Source organism: Apium graveolens, chromosome 5 (assembly GCF_009905375.1).
Source record: "Apium graveolens cultivar Ventura chromosome 5, ASM990537v1, whole genome shotgun sequence".
NCBI lineage: Eukaryota > Viridiplantae > Streptophyta > Magnoliopsida > Apiales > Apiaceae > Apium > Apium graveolens.
The window spans coordinates 138,238,853-138,252,911 of NC_133651.1; the positions used below are offsets into that span (position 1 = coordinate 138,238,853).

The 14,059-nt window shown below is 36.5% G+C and overlaps 2 protein-coding genes across 2 annotated transcripts; one reads left to right on the forward strand and one right to left on the reverse strand.

Moving 5' to 3' along the window:
• The first annotated feature begins 5,125 nt into the window (after positions 1–5,125).
• Positions 5,126–9,118, forward strand: LOC141724527 (protein INCREASED PETAL GROWTH ANISOTROPY 1-like). The gene is made up of 6 exons (XM_074526699.1): positions 5,126–6,338; positions 6,576–6,707; positions 6,811–6,992; positions 7,084–7,195; positions 8,459–8,593; positions 8,689–9,118. The coding sequence occupies exons 1-6, from the start codon at positions 5,349–5,351 to the stop codon at positions 8,779–8,781; spliced, it is 1,644 nt and encodes a 547-aa protein (XP_074382800.1). The 5' UTR covers positions 5,126–5,348; the 3' UTR covers positions 8,782–9,118.
• A 131-nt stretch (positions 9,119–9,249) lies between these two features.
• Positions 9,250–10,722, reverse strand: LOC141724528 (acetyl-CoA-benzylalcohol acetyltransferase-like). The gene has a single exon (XM_074526700.1). It carries the CDS (start codon positions 10,630–10,632, stop codon positions 9,325–9,327), a length of 1,308 nt encoding a protein of 435 aa, XP_074382801.1. The 5' UTR covers positions 10,633–10,722; the 3' UTR covers positions 9,250–9,324.
• Positions 10,723–14,059: the final 3,337 nt, after the last annotated feature.

Sequence of the window (14,059 nt, forward strand, 5' to 3'; positions counted from 1 at the left end):
ATCTTCACAGCGCCCCCGTCTGGTCCTTTACCTTCCGAGTCGCAGATGACCCGGTCGGGGACAACAGCTTTGCCTCAGGGGGCTTACCCGGAACCGACTTTCTCTTTTTAGAAGCGGGGGCCTCATCCCCAAAAATCTCCTGGACATCCGGTTCATCAGTCAATGGCACATTGGCCAAATCGGCCACGTTCCGGGGGCAGAAGACTCGGATCCCCCCTCAGCATCTGCGGATCTGGATCTGGTCTCAGGAGCCCCCCTTTGTTGTCTTGTAAGCCAGGCCCAAAGAGTTGAAAGCTGCTACATAAGCTGAAGAAGACATTATTGCCCTGAAGGAAGGATTGTAATGCGGCAAACCTACAAGAAAAAAAGAGAACTTTTAGGATGGAGACAATAAATCCACTGGACTAAGCAACCAAAACCGGAAAGCAAATGCGACAAGGGCCCGGACCAATTAACAGCATTTTTCAGCATAATCTAAAAGGGGAAACATTCCAAGATCCGGATCAACACGCAAAGCAGTAAACCCGGATCAAGGGATAACAAATAAGGCCGTGATCCGGATTAACAAGCAAAGCAAGAGATCCGGATCAAAAGCAATCACTTTTTCTAAATGTATTACAAGGCATATAAGGAAAAGATCTGGATCAACACGCAAAGCAGTAAACCCGGGTCAAGGGACAGCAAATAAGGCCGTGATCCGGATCAACAAGCAAAGCAAGAAATTCGGGTCGACAGGAAAGGAAAAATCCGGATCGGCGAGGAACTTACATCCAAGTTGGAACAACAATTTGTGATTCATAAAAGTGTCCCGGGTTGGCTGGAACCCGAGACTACCACAAAATTTCCTTATTTGATCAACAACCTCCCCCTCCAAGATTTTTGGGTTGAACTTTGTTTTCCTAAGTCCAATTATGTATGAGGATTTAGGAATAACTTTTATGTAATCTATTTTTATTTCATTGATATTAATAAAAGGCTTGTTTTGTTTTTATTGTGGACTCTATCTATTTAATGTTTAAATAAGATATACCACAATTTAGAGTAAAGCTTTTTATGGATTGTGATGAGATCATAATAATGAGACCTAAAAGATGATAACTCTAAACTTAAATAGTTCCTGGTCGTAGGATTACTAACTAGTAATTAATAATCCGCAAAAATCGGTACATACTATGCTTGCTTCATTATGAAGGATGTCTGTTCTCATAGACATTTGTGTGGTGACACTATAGCTAGTATGTAGGTGCTTATTATAGAATAAGTTCGCTGAACATGACTCACACAACTGAACAACTGATGGAGTTCACTCACGTGTCTGGAGTTGTTCACGTAGTGATAGTTGTACAAGTATCCTTAGACTTGAGGTCATCATAGTCATCTTGTGTACACTGAACTATGCTTTGGTTTAGTTCTTAGTCTCAAGGGACAATTATAAGGGCTCTACTGGGTATAGGAATTTGTACACGAAGATAGTGTATGATCAATAAAGAATCTACCCCTTCCAGTGTAGGAAGAGAATGTTCAATGCTGATCCACTTATGTTAGTTCAGGAATCTCTGTCCAAAGTGAATGAAATTAGAAAGAAGTTTCTAATTTACATTAAATAGAACTAAGCATAGTGAATGGGATAACACGTGATTAAATAAGATAGGCTTGACACAAGTTTCATGCCTTGTATTTAATCATGACATTGCAGGGTAGAAGGAATTAATTGTACGGTAACTACTCAATGAATAGGTTCTTGGTATTCTAAGTAGTGAATTTGTATTATCCGGATAGTCGCGATATGCTGAGAAGTATCCCTCACGATGTAGAATAAATATGATTAATTAATTAATCATTAATTAATTAATAAATCGAAGTCCAGGTTTCGGAGCAAAAATAAATCGAAGTCAACCCGGATCTTTCTTAATCCGGATTAGGATCAGGACCAGAAAACTGGAAAAAGATCAGATTTTTTCTAATGCAACCAAATCCTTCTACCTTAATCCAGAATGGTATCTACTACACCAGATCCAGATTGGGAGGCAACCAGGTGCATAAATTTTCTAAGGCACCAAAATTCTTCTACCTTAATCCGAATTAGTATCTACTACACCAGATCCGGATTGGGAGACAACCAGGTGCAGATTTTTTCCAAGGCACCAAAATTCTTCTACCTTAATCCGGATTGGTATCTACTACACCAGATCCGGATTGGGAGGCAACCAGGAGCAGAAATTTTCTAAGACACCAAAATTCTTCTATCTTAATCCGAATTTGTATCTACTACACCAGATCCGGATTGGGGGGCAACCAGGAGCATAAATTTTTCTCCTAGAGCAACATTTATATGACAATACTCTACTCCCTCATCCAGAAAATCGACATAAGGGAGTGGAGGGCAAATGATAGGGTATAAACGACCTGGCTAGGATACAATCCGGATCTAAAGGGTATCAGGCTCAACCGACGGACCAAGACCCCCCTCTCCCAGAACAACCAAGTGGAGAGACCAGGCCCGGTCCAACCCATGACCCGGGTCATCTGCCAACCCAGTTCTAACCAGGGACATGGATCACCTGCCTACCAGGATCCAGCCCATGACCTGGATCATCTGCCTACCTTGATCCAGATGAGGGCCAAGATCACCATCAAGGGGGGTCCCTGCAAGCACATGCACATTTCACAACCCGCCACGGAAGGGTACGTGAGCACGTGACGATGACAGCTATCAACAACCAACATACCAGACAAACATGACGCGTGTCAGAAGGCCGTTAGGACACCCTGAAGGTGGTCCTCCCCTGGACACGTGTAAGCAATCCATCCAAGTCAGGCGTTCTCTGCTCCCAAGATCCAACGGCCCTGATTTAGAGGTAACAACCCCTAAACCCTACCTCTGGGCTATATATACCCCCAAGGATGAAGGATTTAGCGGTTAGAAAAATATTCACACTTTGGCACACTCACTCTCACACATCCATATATACACACATCAACCTTTCTATTACACATACACATCTTCATCTTCTCCAAAACCCTATTATCAATTTTACACCGGAGGCGCCGTGAGAGCCAAACCCCCTTCTGGTGCTGTTTTGCAGATACCCAACCAGCAGCTACACCTCATTAACGTCCAGAAGGTCCAGGAACGGCGTCGGACGGAGCCGCCCGCTCACCGGAATCATCATGTGGATTATCTAAAAAATTATGTTAAAATATTTTTCCAACAAACAAATTAAAAAACACAAATTAACAATGTCTCCGTAGCAATTCAATTACAATAACAGTTTTCTAAGTGTCATGAAACCTTATAATAATATCATGAAAAGAGTAATTGAACTCACTACATCTTTTTCAATATACGCATCTGAAGAGTCACTCATCAAATAATCCTCAAATCGGTTGCGAAATTCGATTTTGAATGAAAAAGGAAAAAGGATAGCTCGACAAGATAGTGGAGGTGAAAAAAAGACCAGCATACGGAATATTTTTTTTTTATATTAAACGAAATATCATTAAATACTCATCTTTTATTGTCCAGATTTGAGTTTGATTTTTGTTTATCTCGAAATTTGGTTGACATATACTCCATGACATACAAGCCAAATTAATAAAAAAAAGAAAAAGGAATTACACACAACTAATGTATAAATCAAACATTTATAAATAACTCAAAGTAAAGTAAATGCAATGAAATAAAAAAAGTAAGAATTAGATATGAAATTTATTATAATTAAAGAATACAAAAAGATAATAAATAAGTAAAAATTTCAATTATTTTTATGCTATTTACATATCTAACTTTTTTTCTTAAAATAAGAGGGGGCTAGAATACATTTTTTAACATCTTGTATTTGTAAAAAGTAAAATATATACATATATATATATATTTTTAAAATCTCTGACTCATCCCACACTAAATCCGCCCCTGCTCATAAACTAAAAAAATGCTAATAGCATATTGCAAGAAAACATGGTTTTCATTCTTCATAATTAAGTAGGAGAAGTATGATTATTTTGGAAATTGAAAATAATTGATGAAAATATTGATTTGTAATCTAACGATGATTTTTTTAAGAAAATAAAATAATTTTTTTTATTGATGATTATCAACAATTTATCGAAACAGTCAAATATTTTTAAATAATTTATTAACGACTTTTAAAAATTAACCGATTTTTTTAAGCATGAAAAAGTCTTAACATTCGAAAAGAAGTATAAATTTGAAATAAGAATATTATTCAACACTAGTTACCAAAAGTAATGGTGTATCCATTTATCATAAATCAAAATGTACGACCACTTTGGGATAGAAGAAACAACGGAGTCTTGGGATACTTGTTGCAGGCCTTAAACAACAATATACTGTTAAAAAAATTTAAACAACTTCCTCATTTTAAAGCATGAAGAGCTTGAGATACAGCTGTGCTTCGAATCTTGGCGATGCTATCCATGTTCATCAACCTTATGATTTACTTTCTAATTTTTTTACAAAAGACTCCAAAGTCTTTAGGCGTTTTTGACTCCGATGTCCGTCACATTCTAAAAAGAATCATCCAAGTTTTATGATTAGAGTATTCATTTTAAAACCCAAACTCTACAAAAACTTAGATTTGTAATCATATCCGTATCAATGTCCAATACATTCCTGCTTTATTTTAACCTTTTTTTTTTCAAGTATCTTTAAACTGTTCATAACACTTGCTCTGCATCATTTGTTCAATACATCCCTATTTTATTGTAACAACACTTGCTCCCCAACTTTTTATTCTAACATTTTATCAGATTTTGATTCAAATTAGATTCATACCAAATCATATTCGATTTGATCTTATCCGAATAATCTCTCAAAATATTATAATTTGAAAATAGACGAGATTCAAAATTAATCAGACTAATTATTCAAAATTAATCAGATCAAACTAATCTAATTATCCGAATTGTCATGCTCACTAATCACGAATTGAATAATGTAGCATGTATGTTCAAGGAAAAGATTATTCCACCTAAACAGAAAAAGTTAAGCAGTGACAAAAAGCTACAATTCAAGCATCAAAGCATATTAGTACACTTAACCACAATAAAATAAAATAAAATAAAAATATATAAAGCGTGCTATACAAATGTTGTCTTGTTGTCAGACTAAACTCTTCTTGTTCCCACTCAGTCTACTCTATTAACTCTCCCTCTGCCAGTCTCTCTCTCTCTCTCTCTCAGTAGACAGAGACTTGTTTGGCTACTTCATTTTCCCTCCAACTCACTCCATCCCCCTCCATAACCATCTACATTACATCAATGTAAGAATACATACAATCCCAAAATCTATACATACATTTATTGTATACACACACCCCTTTGAAAAAATGGTTACTGGGAAAGTAATGGGGCTTCAAAGAACATCAGCAAACCCTAAACCAACTGCACCTAGAAAGCCAATATCATCTTCTTTAAGCTCAGATAAGCAACCCCAAAAGGGCCCTTCACGCTCTTTTGGCGTTTATTTCCCACGCGCCTCCGCCCAAGTGCAGCCACGCCCACCTGATGCAGCTGAGCTTCACCACCTGCTTGATGAAATGCGCCAGAGAGAAACCCTTTTGATGGCAGAGATTGTTGAGCTCAGGAAATTTAAGGAGAGTGCTGAGAGTGTTTCGAGTCTCGAAAATAAGCTTGCCCGGAAAGAGAGTGAGGTTAGAAGAGCTGAAAAGATGGTGGGGTGTTTACAGGATGAGAATGAGAGGTTGAGACAAGAAGTGGAGATGTTGCATTGTAAATTGTCTGAGCAGAGTAGAGAGAATGGGGAGAGGGTTAAGGGTTTGGAAGATAAGGTTTCGGAGTTGAGTAGAATGAAGGATGTTCAAGAATTGTCGAAATCACAGAGGTTTAAGGGGAAATTTAATGTGAAAAAGAATGGGAATGTTCTTGAGAAGTTTGATTATTTAGAGCAATCGAAAGTGAAGGAAAAGGCTGTAGAATTAGAACTTACATTGCCTGATTGTACAAAAGAGAGTGTTGAATTTGTTGTGTCAGCTGAATCTCGGTTGCCTAGAATTCCAAGACCTCCACCTAGGTTGAATGTTTCTTGTTCTACTTCTTCGGAATGTGTTGAGACATTAGTTTCAGGCCCGGGATCAGTGAAGGTGGCACCTCCGCCTCCTCCACCGCCACCAAAGGGGTTATTGGCAGGGGCGGGGAAGGTGAGGAGAGTGCCGGAGGTTGTTGAGTTTTATCACTCTTTGATGAGGAGAGATTCGAGGCGAGATCCTGGAGGTGGAGGGGGCGATGGGATGCCGGTGACTGCCACAACAAGGAATATGATCGGGGAGATCGAGAACCGTTCAGCCCATTTGCTTGCTGTAAGTACAATTTATTGTCCTGTTTTTATATTTTGCGTCTCTGCAAATTTTGCCTCTCTTAGCTGAGTGTTAGTTTATGCAATACAGTATTTTTGTTGATTGATTATGATCTTGATTTTAGGGGAATTAGTTCTAAATCATATCTTTTTTTTTGGAACTGTAAGATTTGGGATGCATTATAATACCGTGAGATGACTTTTTGTATTTGTTACTAATTATTATGTTTATTCAATTCAGATTAAATCAGATGTTGAAACGCAAAGCGATTTTATTAGGTATTTGATCAAAGAAGTTGAGGAGGCTAAATTTACAGACATTAAAGATGTTGTTGCTTTTGTTAAATGGCTTGATGAAGAGCTTTCTTACCTGGTAACAAAAACGCTTCTACTACTATTATAACTTGTCTAAATCTTGCTGTGCTGTAGCACAATGTCGGAAATCATATGTAACTTTGAGGACTTCTTACTTTTAGGTTGACGAGAGAGCAGTACTTAAACACTTCCAATGGCCAGAGAAAAAAGCTGATACGTTACGAGAAGCAGCATTTGGGTATTGTGATGTCAATAAGCTGGTATCTGAGGCATCTTCTTTTAAGGATGATCCTCAACTACCTTTTGCCCCTGCTCTCAAAAAAATGCAAACCTTATTTGACAAGTAAGATAACAACTTGCTTTGTATATTATACTGCAATTACATGGTAATAATGATTATTGCATGCTAAACTAGTACTCAACTGTGATTGCAGACTAGAGAACGGTGCTTACGATCTCTCACGCACTAGGGAATTGGCTGCTCAACGCTATGAAGGGTTCCAAATTCCAGTTGATTGGATGCTAAATTCTGGAATTACAAGTCAGGTAACAAAATTTCCTCCAGTGTTAATTTAAAGACAGACCCTGATGCTTTCCACTCTTTTTGTAAATTTAATCATGTTGTTGCCACATATTTCAAATTTTGCTCAAGTAAAGCAATCATATTGCAATGAATGTTTCTCTATGTAGCATATAGATACGTGTAATGTGAGTATGTTACTGATTAGCATTATAGTTCAAAGACACCAACTAGCTTTGGTGGTATATCATAGCATACAAAAGAAGTGGTCAGCTTCACTTGATGTGTTCACCCTTTTGTTAGTGTTAATTTTTATTATTACTCCGTATCGATTTCTCCCTCCATGTTGGCATTTTGGATCCATGCATACAATTAATTCGGGGGATAACCTATTAGTAGGACACAGACCATTAAACCGGAGTTGGGGAAGCTCTTTTAAGAACTCTGTCAGTGGTTGCTAAAAGCCTAAAACTATTTTAGTATTTTACTAGGTGGTTGGCAAGTCATGTACTTGATAAATTAGTGGAGGAAAAAACAAATTTAAAAAGACAGGTATACAAAATATTAAAATAGTTTGCAAAATATATTTTATTAACATTACTATGAACTAGATGCCAAAGGGCTAGAAAAGTCTAGTCCTAGTTTCTTTGGCCATACCTCCATGCGCACATTGAGAAGTACCCATATTTCCAAATAGGCATCTGCTTTCTTATTACTATTTTATGTTTGTTTAGTGAGTAAATAGAGGATCAGATTCTCCTAGTTGACCTTTTCTACATTCCAATAAATTTAGTACTAATACCAAGATATCTTGCTCATATTATCAACAAATAAAACTTAAAGTTGTCATTTACTTTGAAGAAGGTAAAAGATACCATTTTAATCAGCTTTCCCCAAGAAAATGAAGGTTGTTACTTTCTTCCATGTATTTAGGTTTTCTTAAGTATTAGCTCGTGTTTATGGAAACCCTCACTTTATAACTAAGTGAAACTGATTCTTCCCAACTCACCAGTTTTTCTATTTTTGAGTAGCTGAGAGGGCCAAAAAATGATCCTTAAACACGTAATTATAACATGCAAACATAATTGGATTGAATGAAATTCAGGCACTTTGGACCCAATCATCGGAAATAGAAGCACTTTTTTATGTTTCTATATCTTTGACTTCATTTATCTTCTTGTTGTATGCTTGTGCTTCTAAACTGCTTGTAACTTTATACTCAATAGAAAAACTTATGTAGACCTAGGTCAGGAACATGGCAAAACTAATATTTCTGTGGCCTTGGGCAGATAAAGCTAGCATCTGTAAAATTAGCAATGAAATATATGAAAAGAGTCTCAGCGGAGCTTGAAATGGTAGGTGGTGGCTCTGAAGAAGAAGAATTAATAGTTCAGGGAGTAAAGTTCGCCTTTCGGGTACATCAGGTATAAATTTTCATCTTGGCCTTGCATAATATTGAAGCTTGGTTCCTGCAAGTTTTGTTGTAGATTCTTAATAATTTGTATCCTGGTCTTGGCAGTTTGCAGGAGGTTTTGATTCGGAAACAATGAGGGCATTTCAAGAGCTTAGAGATAAAGTAAAATTGTGTCGTAACCAATGCCAAAATCAGTAACAGAGATATGCTTGCAACGCTACATCTTGCTGAATATATAAAACTTTCTGAATTCTACAAACTTAGTGGAAGATCAATGATGGTTCGAAAGAAAAAGAAGGGAAAGAAAGAATGAGAAAAGTCGAAGATCATTCCTGAATATGTTCAACTATCATTTCTTGCTAGAACACCTACTATCTAAATGCCAAGAGAAAACAGTAACTGCCAAGCTTCATATCACAGAAGTGTGGCATCACATTTTGTTGTAAAGACTTAGAATATAACACTTACTAGAAAATGCTGTCATAATGTATTTATAGTTAATGAGAAATGTAAGGTAAGCATCTCCTTTTGTGTAGTCCAACAAGCCTTTTTATCTTTTCCCCATTTCTTTTAGATCTGTAAAATATGGAGGTGGTTTCTAGGTGCTATTATTAGACACTAGTTGTCTGGAGAACTTGCAACTCTTCTCGAATGGTTTTCACCACATAAAAATATAGAAATCACTAATGGACTTGGTATATAGTAGACATAGAAAAATTAAACATAAAGATATTGATCACACTACTCCATCAAGGACGTCAATGCTACAATATCTGGATGATTCTGGAACCCATGCATATCAGTTTCAGTTAAGCTCACCGTTGCCTCAACCTTTGTCCCACATTTGCTGTCCATTAAAACAACAAGTTCTACGGGGACACTTGTGACACCCACCCACTCCGGCTTCCCCCACCCGAAATCAACATCGTACATCGGAAAGTTGCATAATGTGTTAAAGAACCTGAAATTCACTCCATCGTTTCCCTTCTCTTCGCGTATAATGTTAATATTTTTAGCCACCTTTGTCATCAGCTCATTCGGGTCAGAAATTTTTGAACATTCCCCTATTTCATTCTTTATGGTCTTACTAAACAAGCTCACCAAATGATGCAACTCTAAATTCTCAGGTTTAGTACCATTTCCTCGCTTAAATCTGATAGGAATTTGAAAGTAAAAATTCCCAAAAACATTTTGGGGAATGTCTTTGATTCCAGTTCTTCCTCTCAAGTTGACAGAAGTGCAAAGCGTTGAATCTCTTAAACTTCCATGTTTTGCTTGATCAATGCTGATTAGAACCTTCCATAAAGTACAAGCTAAAACCTCTACACGTGAAGGGTTAACAACATTTCCAGTACTAGCCCTTACTTCTGATTTTAGGTTCAAAATAGTTTTCTGAGGAAACACAAACCTCCTTGTAACCATTTTTATATTCCTCAAAAATGGAGAACCACTAGGCTTGATCATCCCAGATAAATCTCTTTTTGGAAATATGGAAGGTATGCAGAAATTCGGAAGCATTGCTTCATCAAGTCCAGCTCTACATGCAATGGACCATTCACGAAAGAATGTAGATCCAGAGAATCCATCTAGCTTTATATGTGAACAAAGTCCACATATTACTAGTCCCCCGCACTTGAACGTGGTCAGTTGTATGCCTACAATGGGAGAGATGTCCATTTTAGGCTTTTGTATGTCCCATGGAACAAGGCAATGTAAAAGTTCAAGATTTGTAGAAGCATTGTCAAGCAATTCAGCTAGTGTTACATCAAGTGCTTCAGCTTCCAAGTAATCGACCCCTTGGTCGTTACAATTGACACATGAACCATCAATGGAGAATCTTCCGGCTAGTGGATAGAATCGAATCAGGGTCTCAGATAATGATGCTTCTAAGCGGCGTCTGCTAGTGCTCCCAGATTGAAAAAAGTAAATTGTGGGAATGTAAACCGGAGGTTGCATCTGATCAAAAAAGGACAGTTCAGAGGTTAAAAGGTTCTTTGGGGTTGGATTTGCTGGTTTCACCATTTTACGAGATAACATCTTGACCTCCATTGCAACCTTGAAATCTATAGAAAGGGCAAGTCCAGGGACTCTGTTTATTTCAGAAAATTGAAAGTGAAAATGAGATCTGAAATTAAAATGTCTCTCAGGTCTCTACATTCCTATTTATATTAGTCAAGTATTCATCAAGTAAAGAACACAAACGAAATTGCTTTGAAACTTCACACTATTTGCATGAGCTCTTTGTCTGCTAAAATTAAGATAGTTTGTTAGATTATGTGAATGAAATCTTCAAGTTACATGGAAACGTTTTCCCTGTGTTGCGATTTGCAAAGTCCACAAGTTCTGAAGCAAAGCGATTGTTGAAGATGCACAGCTCGAGATTTCGATGATCAAATTTTTATGATCACAAGCCTTCACTTTTTTAGACAAGTTGATTCCTTGTGTGTGTGTAGCGAGTAAATTTCACCCAAAACCACATTAATTTGATTGTCAAGGGTTCTGTCAAAGGAGAAAGATCTTATTGTCGCTGTTTAATTTGTTCGAATTGTGTCAACCACAGCAATTTCATCCTGAGGAAAAGTTTCTGAATTATATGTTTTACAATGTTCCTTGAGCATACTATATGTTAAAGCAAGCAATTTACAACCTACACTTTACGAACCACCACAAATTGATCAAATTTCTTTTAGAAAAGGTATCTAAATGCAGTTATTAAATATCCTCTTAGATGGCTCTCATTTCTTTTACCAAATAATTTTATTATAGGAAATTCAAATTTGATATTGACTAATGTATATTCATACTAAAAAACAGTTAGAGAGATTGAGAGAGAGATCTGAGAGAGAGAGAAATAGAAATGAAATGTCTAACTAACTTTTTTAATCTGTAAGATTCCATATCTATTTATTTATATACAATTGATACTACCTCTAATATTATGACAGCTGTACTCATTAACTAAATATTGACCATAACTAACTAATCAACTAAAAGCTATTGCCAATTTCTTTTGTATTGGCATTTCAATACGCTGCATAATATCTTTAACCTCCCCTTGAACAAACACTTGAAGCTTGTGCCTGTACATCATCAGCATTATGCCCCCCACAAATTGGAGACTGTGATGGAGGAAATAGACCCAATTTATGTGCAAACTTCCAATGCAGCAACTTTCCCAGACCCTTGATAAATATATCTGCCAATAGAAATCTGATGCACAGCTACCTTTTCTTTGATAAAATGAACATCAAGCTCTATGTGTTTAGTACGAGCATGATAGACACGGTTAGTAGTAAGGTCTATAGCAGCCTTACTATCACAGTATATTGGACCTGAGAAAGAAAGATGAAGTTCTCGTAACAAATTAAGAATCCATAAAATCTCACAAGATGCAACAACAAGAGCACGATATTCTGCCTCAGCTGAACTCTTGGAAGTCACCTGCTGTTTCTTGGATCCCCAAGAAATAGTAACAGGATCTAGAACCAGACAATGTGCTCCTACAGATCTTCTATCATTTGGATCACCTGCCCAATCACTATCACTGTAAATTTTTAACTGTAGATCATTGGCAGCTGGGAAAAAAAGACCATGGCCTATTGTACATTTAAGATATCTGAGAACTCTGACTGCAGCTTCTAGATGCTTAACTCTTAGAGCATGCATAAATTGGCTAAAAAGTTGGACATAAAAAGATATATATGGTCTGCAAGTATTAAGGTAAATAAGTTTTCCAACCCAAGCTTTGTAAATAGAAGGATTGGTCAACAAAGGACCAGACTCCTCATGATCATATAACTTGAGATGAGGATCCAAAGGAACAAAAAGAGGTCTGCAATCCAGCAAGTCTGCTGAAGAAACAAGATCAGTAATAAACTTTTGTTGAGAAACAAATATACCTGTACTGTTTCTGCATACTTCCAATCCCAGATAATATTTAACATCACCTAAATTCTTTATTCCAAACTTAATATCCAACAAATACTTCAAATGAGCAATTAATGTGGCATCATTACCAGAAATGAGGATGTCATCTACATAGATGAGTACCACAACAAAAGAGTCATTCTGATGCAATGTAAACATAGAGTAATCAGTCTTGGATTGAACATATCCTTCATGAATTAGGAAAACATTTAAATTTGCAAACCATTCTCTAGAAGCTTGCTTTAACCCATAAATGGATTTGACTAATTTGCAAACCAAATTTTGAATTCCAGAAGTATTGATGTATCCCAAAGGCAATGTCATATAAACCTCTTCTTGTAAAGTCCCATGCAAAAAAGCATTATTGACATCAAGATGCTCTATGATCCATCCTTTAGCAGCTGCTATAGCAAATAAACTTTTAACAGTGACCATTTTCACTACAGGGGCAAATGTATCATGGTAATCAACCCCTTCTGTCTGTGTGTACCCTTTAGCTACTAACATAGATTTGTACCTTTCAATCTCACCATTTGCTAGATATTTGACTTTGTAGACCCACTTACAACCTATAGCATGTTTACCAGGAAGAAGGGGAACAAGATCCCAAGTATGATTCTGTTCAAGTGCTAATAATTCCTTTTGTATTGTTTGAACCCATAAAGGATTAGACACAGCTTGATAATAGTGTTGAGGTTCAACAACTTTACTAGAATTTGTCAGAAAAGCAAATTGTGTTGCATCTGTTGGAAAAGATGATAAGAGAGTAGTAAAGTGTGCTTTAGAAGCTTGAACATTGATGGAGGATGGTTTTGCTTGATTTGATAGCTGATAATCTGACCACCATCTCGGTCTAGTAATATTTCTAGTAGAATGCCTAAGAACTGGATCAGGTACAGAATGAGGGACTAAATCAGTACTGATACTAGTATTGGAGTCTGAAACAGGGTTAGACTGTATACTAGTAGCTGAAGAATTAACATCAGATGTTGATGTTGTCATAGGGGTGAACAACGTGTCAGAACCGAACCGAACCGAACCGGAACCGAAAGGACCGAGAACCGAAATAGGAATATTTTAAGAACCGAACCGGACCCGTTTATATGTAAGAACCGAACCGGAACCGAACCAAACCGGTGCCGAACCGTAAATTTCGGTTCGGTTCGGTTCTTAATCGAAAGAACCGAATTTATATTTTATTTCATATATATTTACTTTTTATATTATTTTATATTCTAACTTTTTAAATTTTGACTAGCTTTTATTATTTATTGAGGGTAACTTAGTAAAAGAAGATTCTTATTAGTGGTGAATCATTTTGAATTTGATTACTTTCTAATATTTATGAAGAAAAATATTTATAAAAATATTCAAAACTCCATAAATATTTAAAGAATCGAGTAATACAATAAAAATCATAATTTTCTTAAAATTTATTAAAGTATTATAAATAAGAAAACATAATACGTAATATATATACATATATCTATATATTTTTTTGTATTTATTCATTTATATACGGTTCGGTTCGGTTCTTACGGTTCTAGTA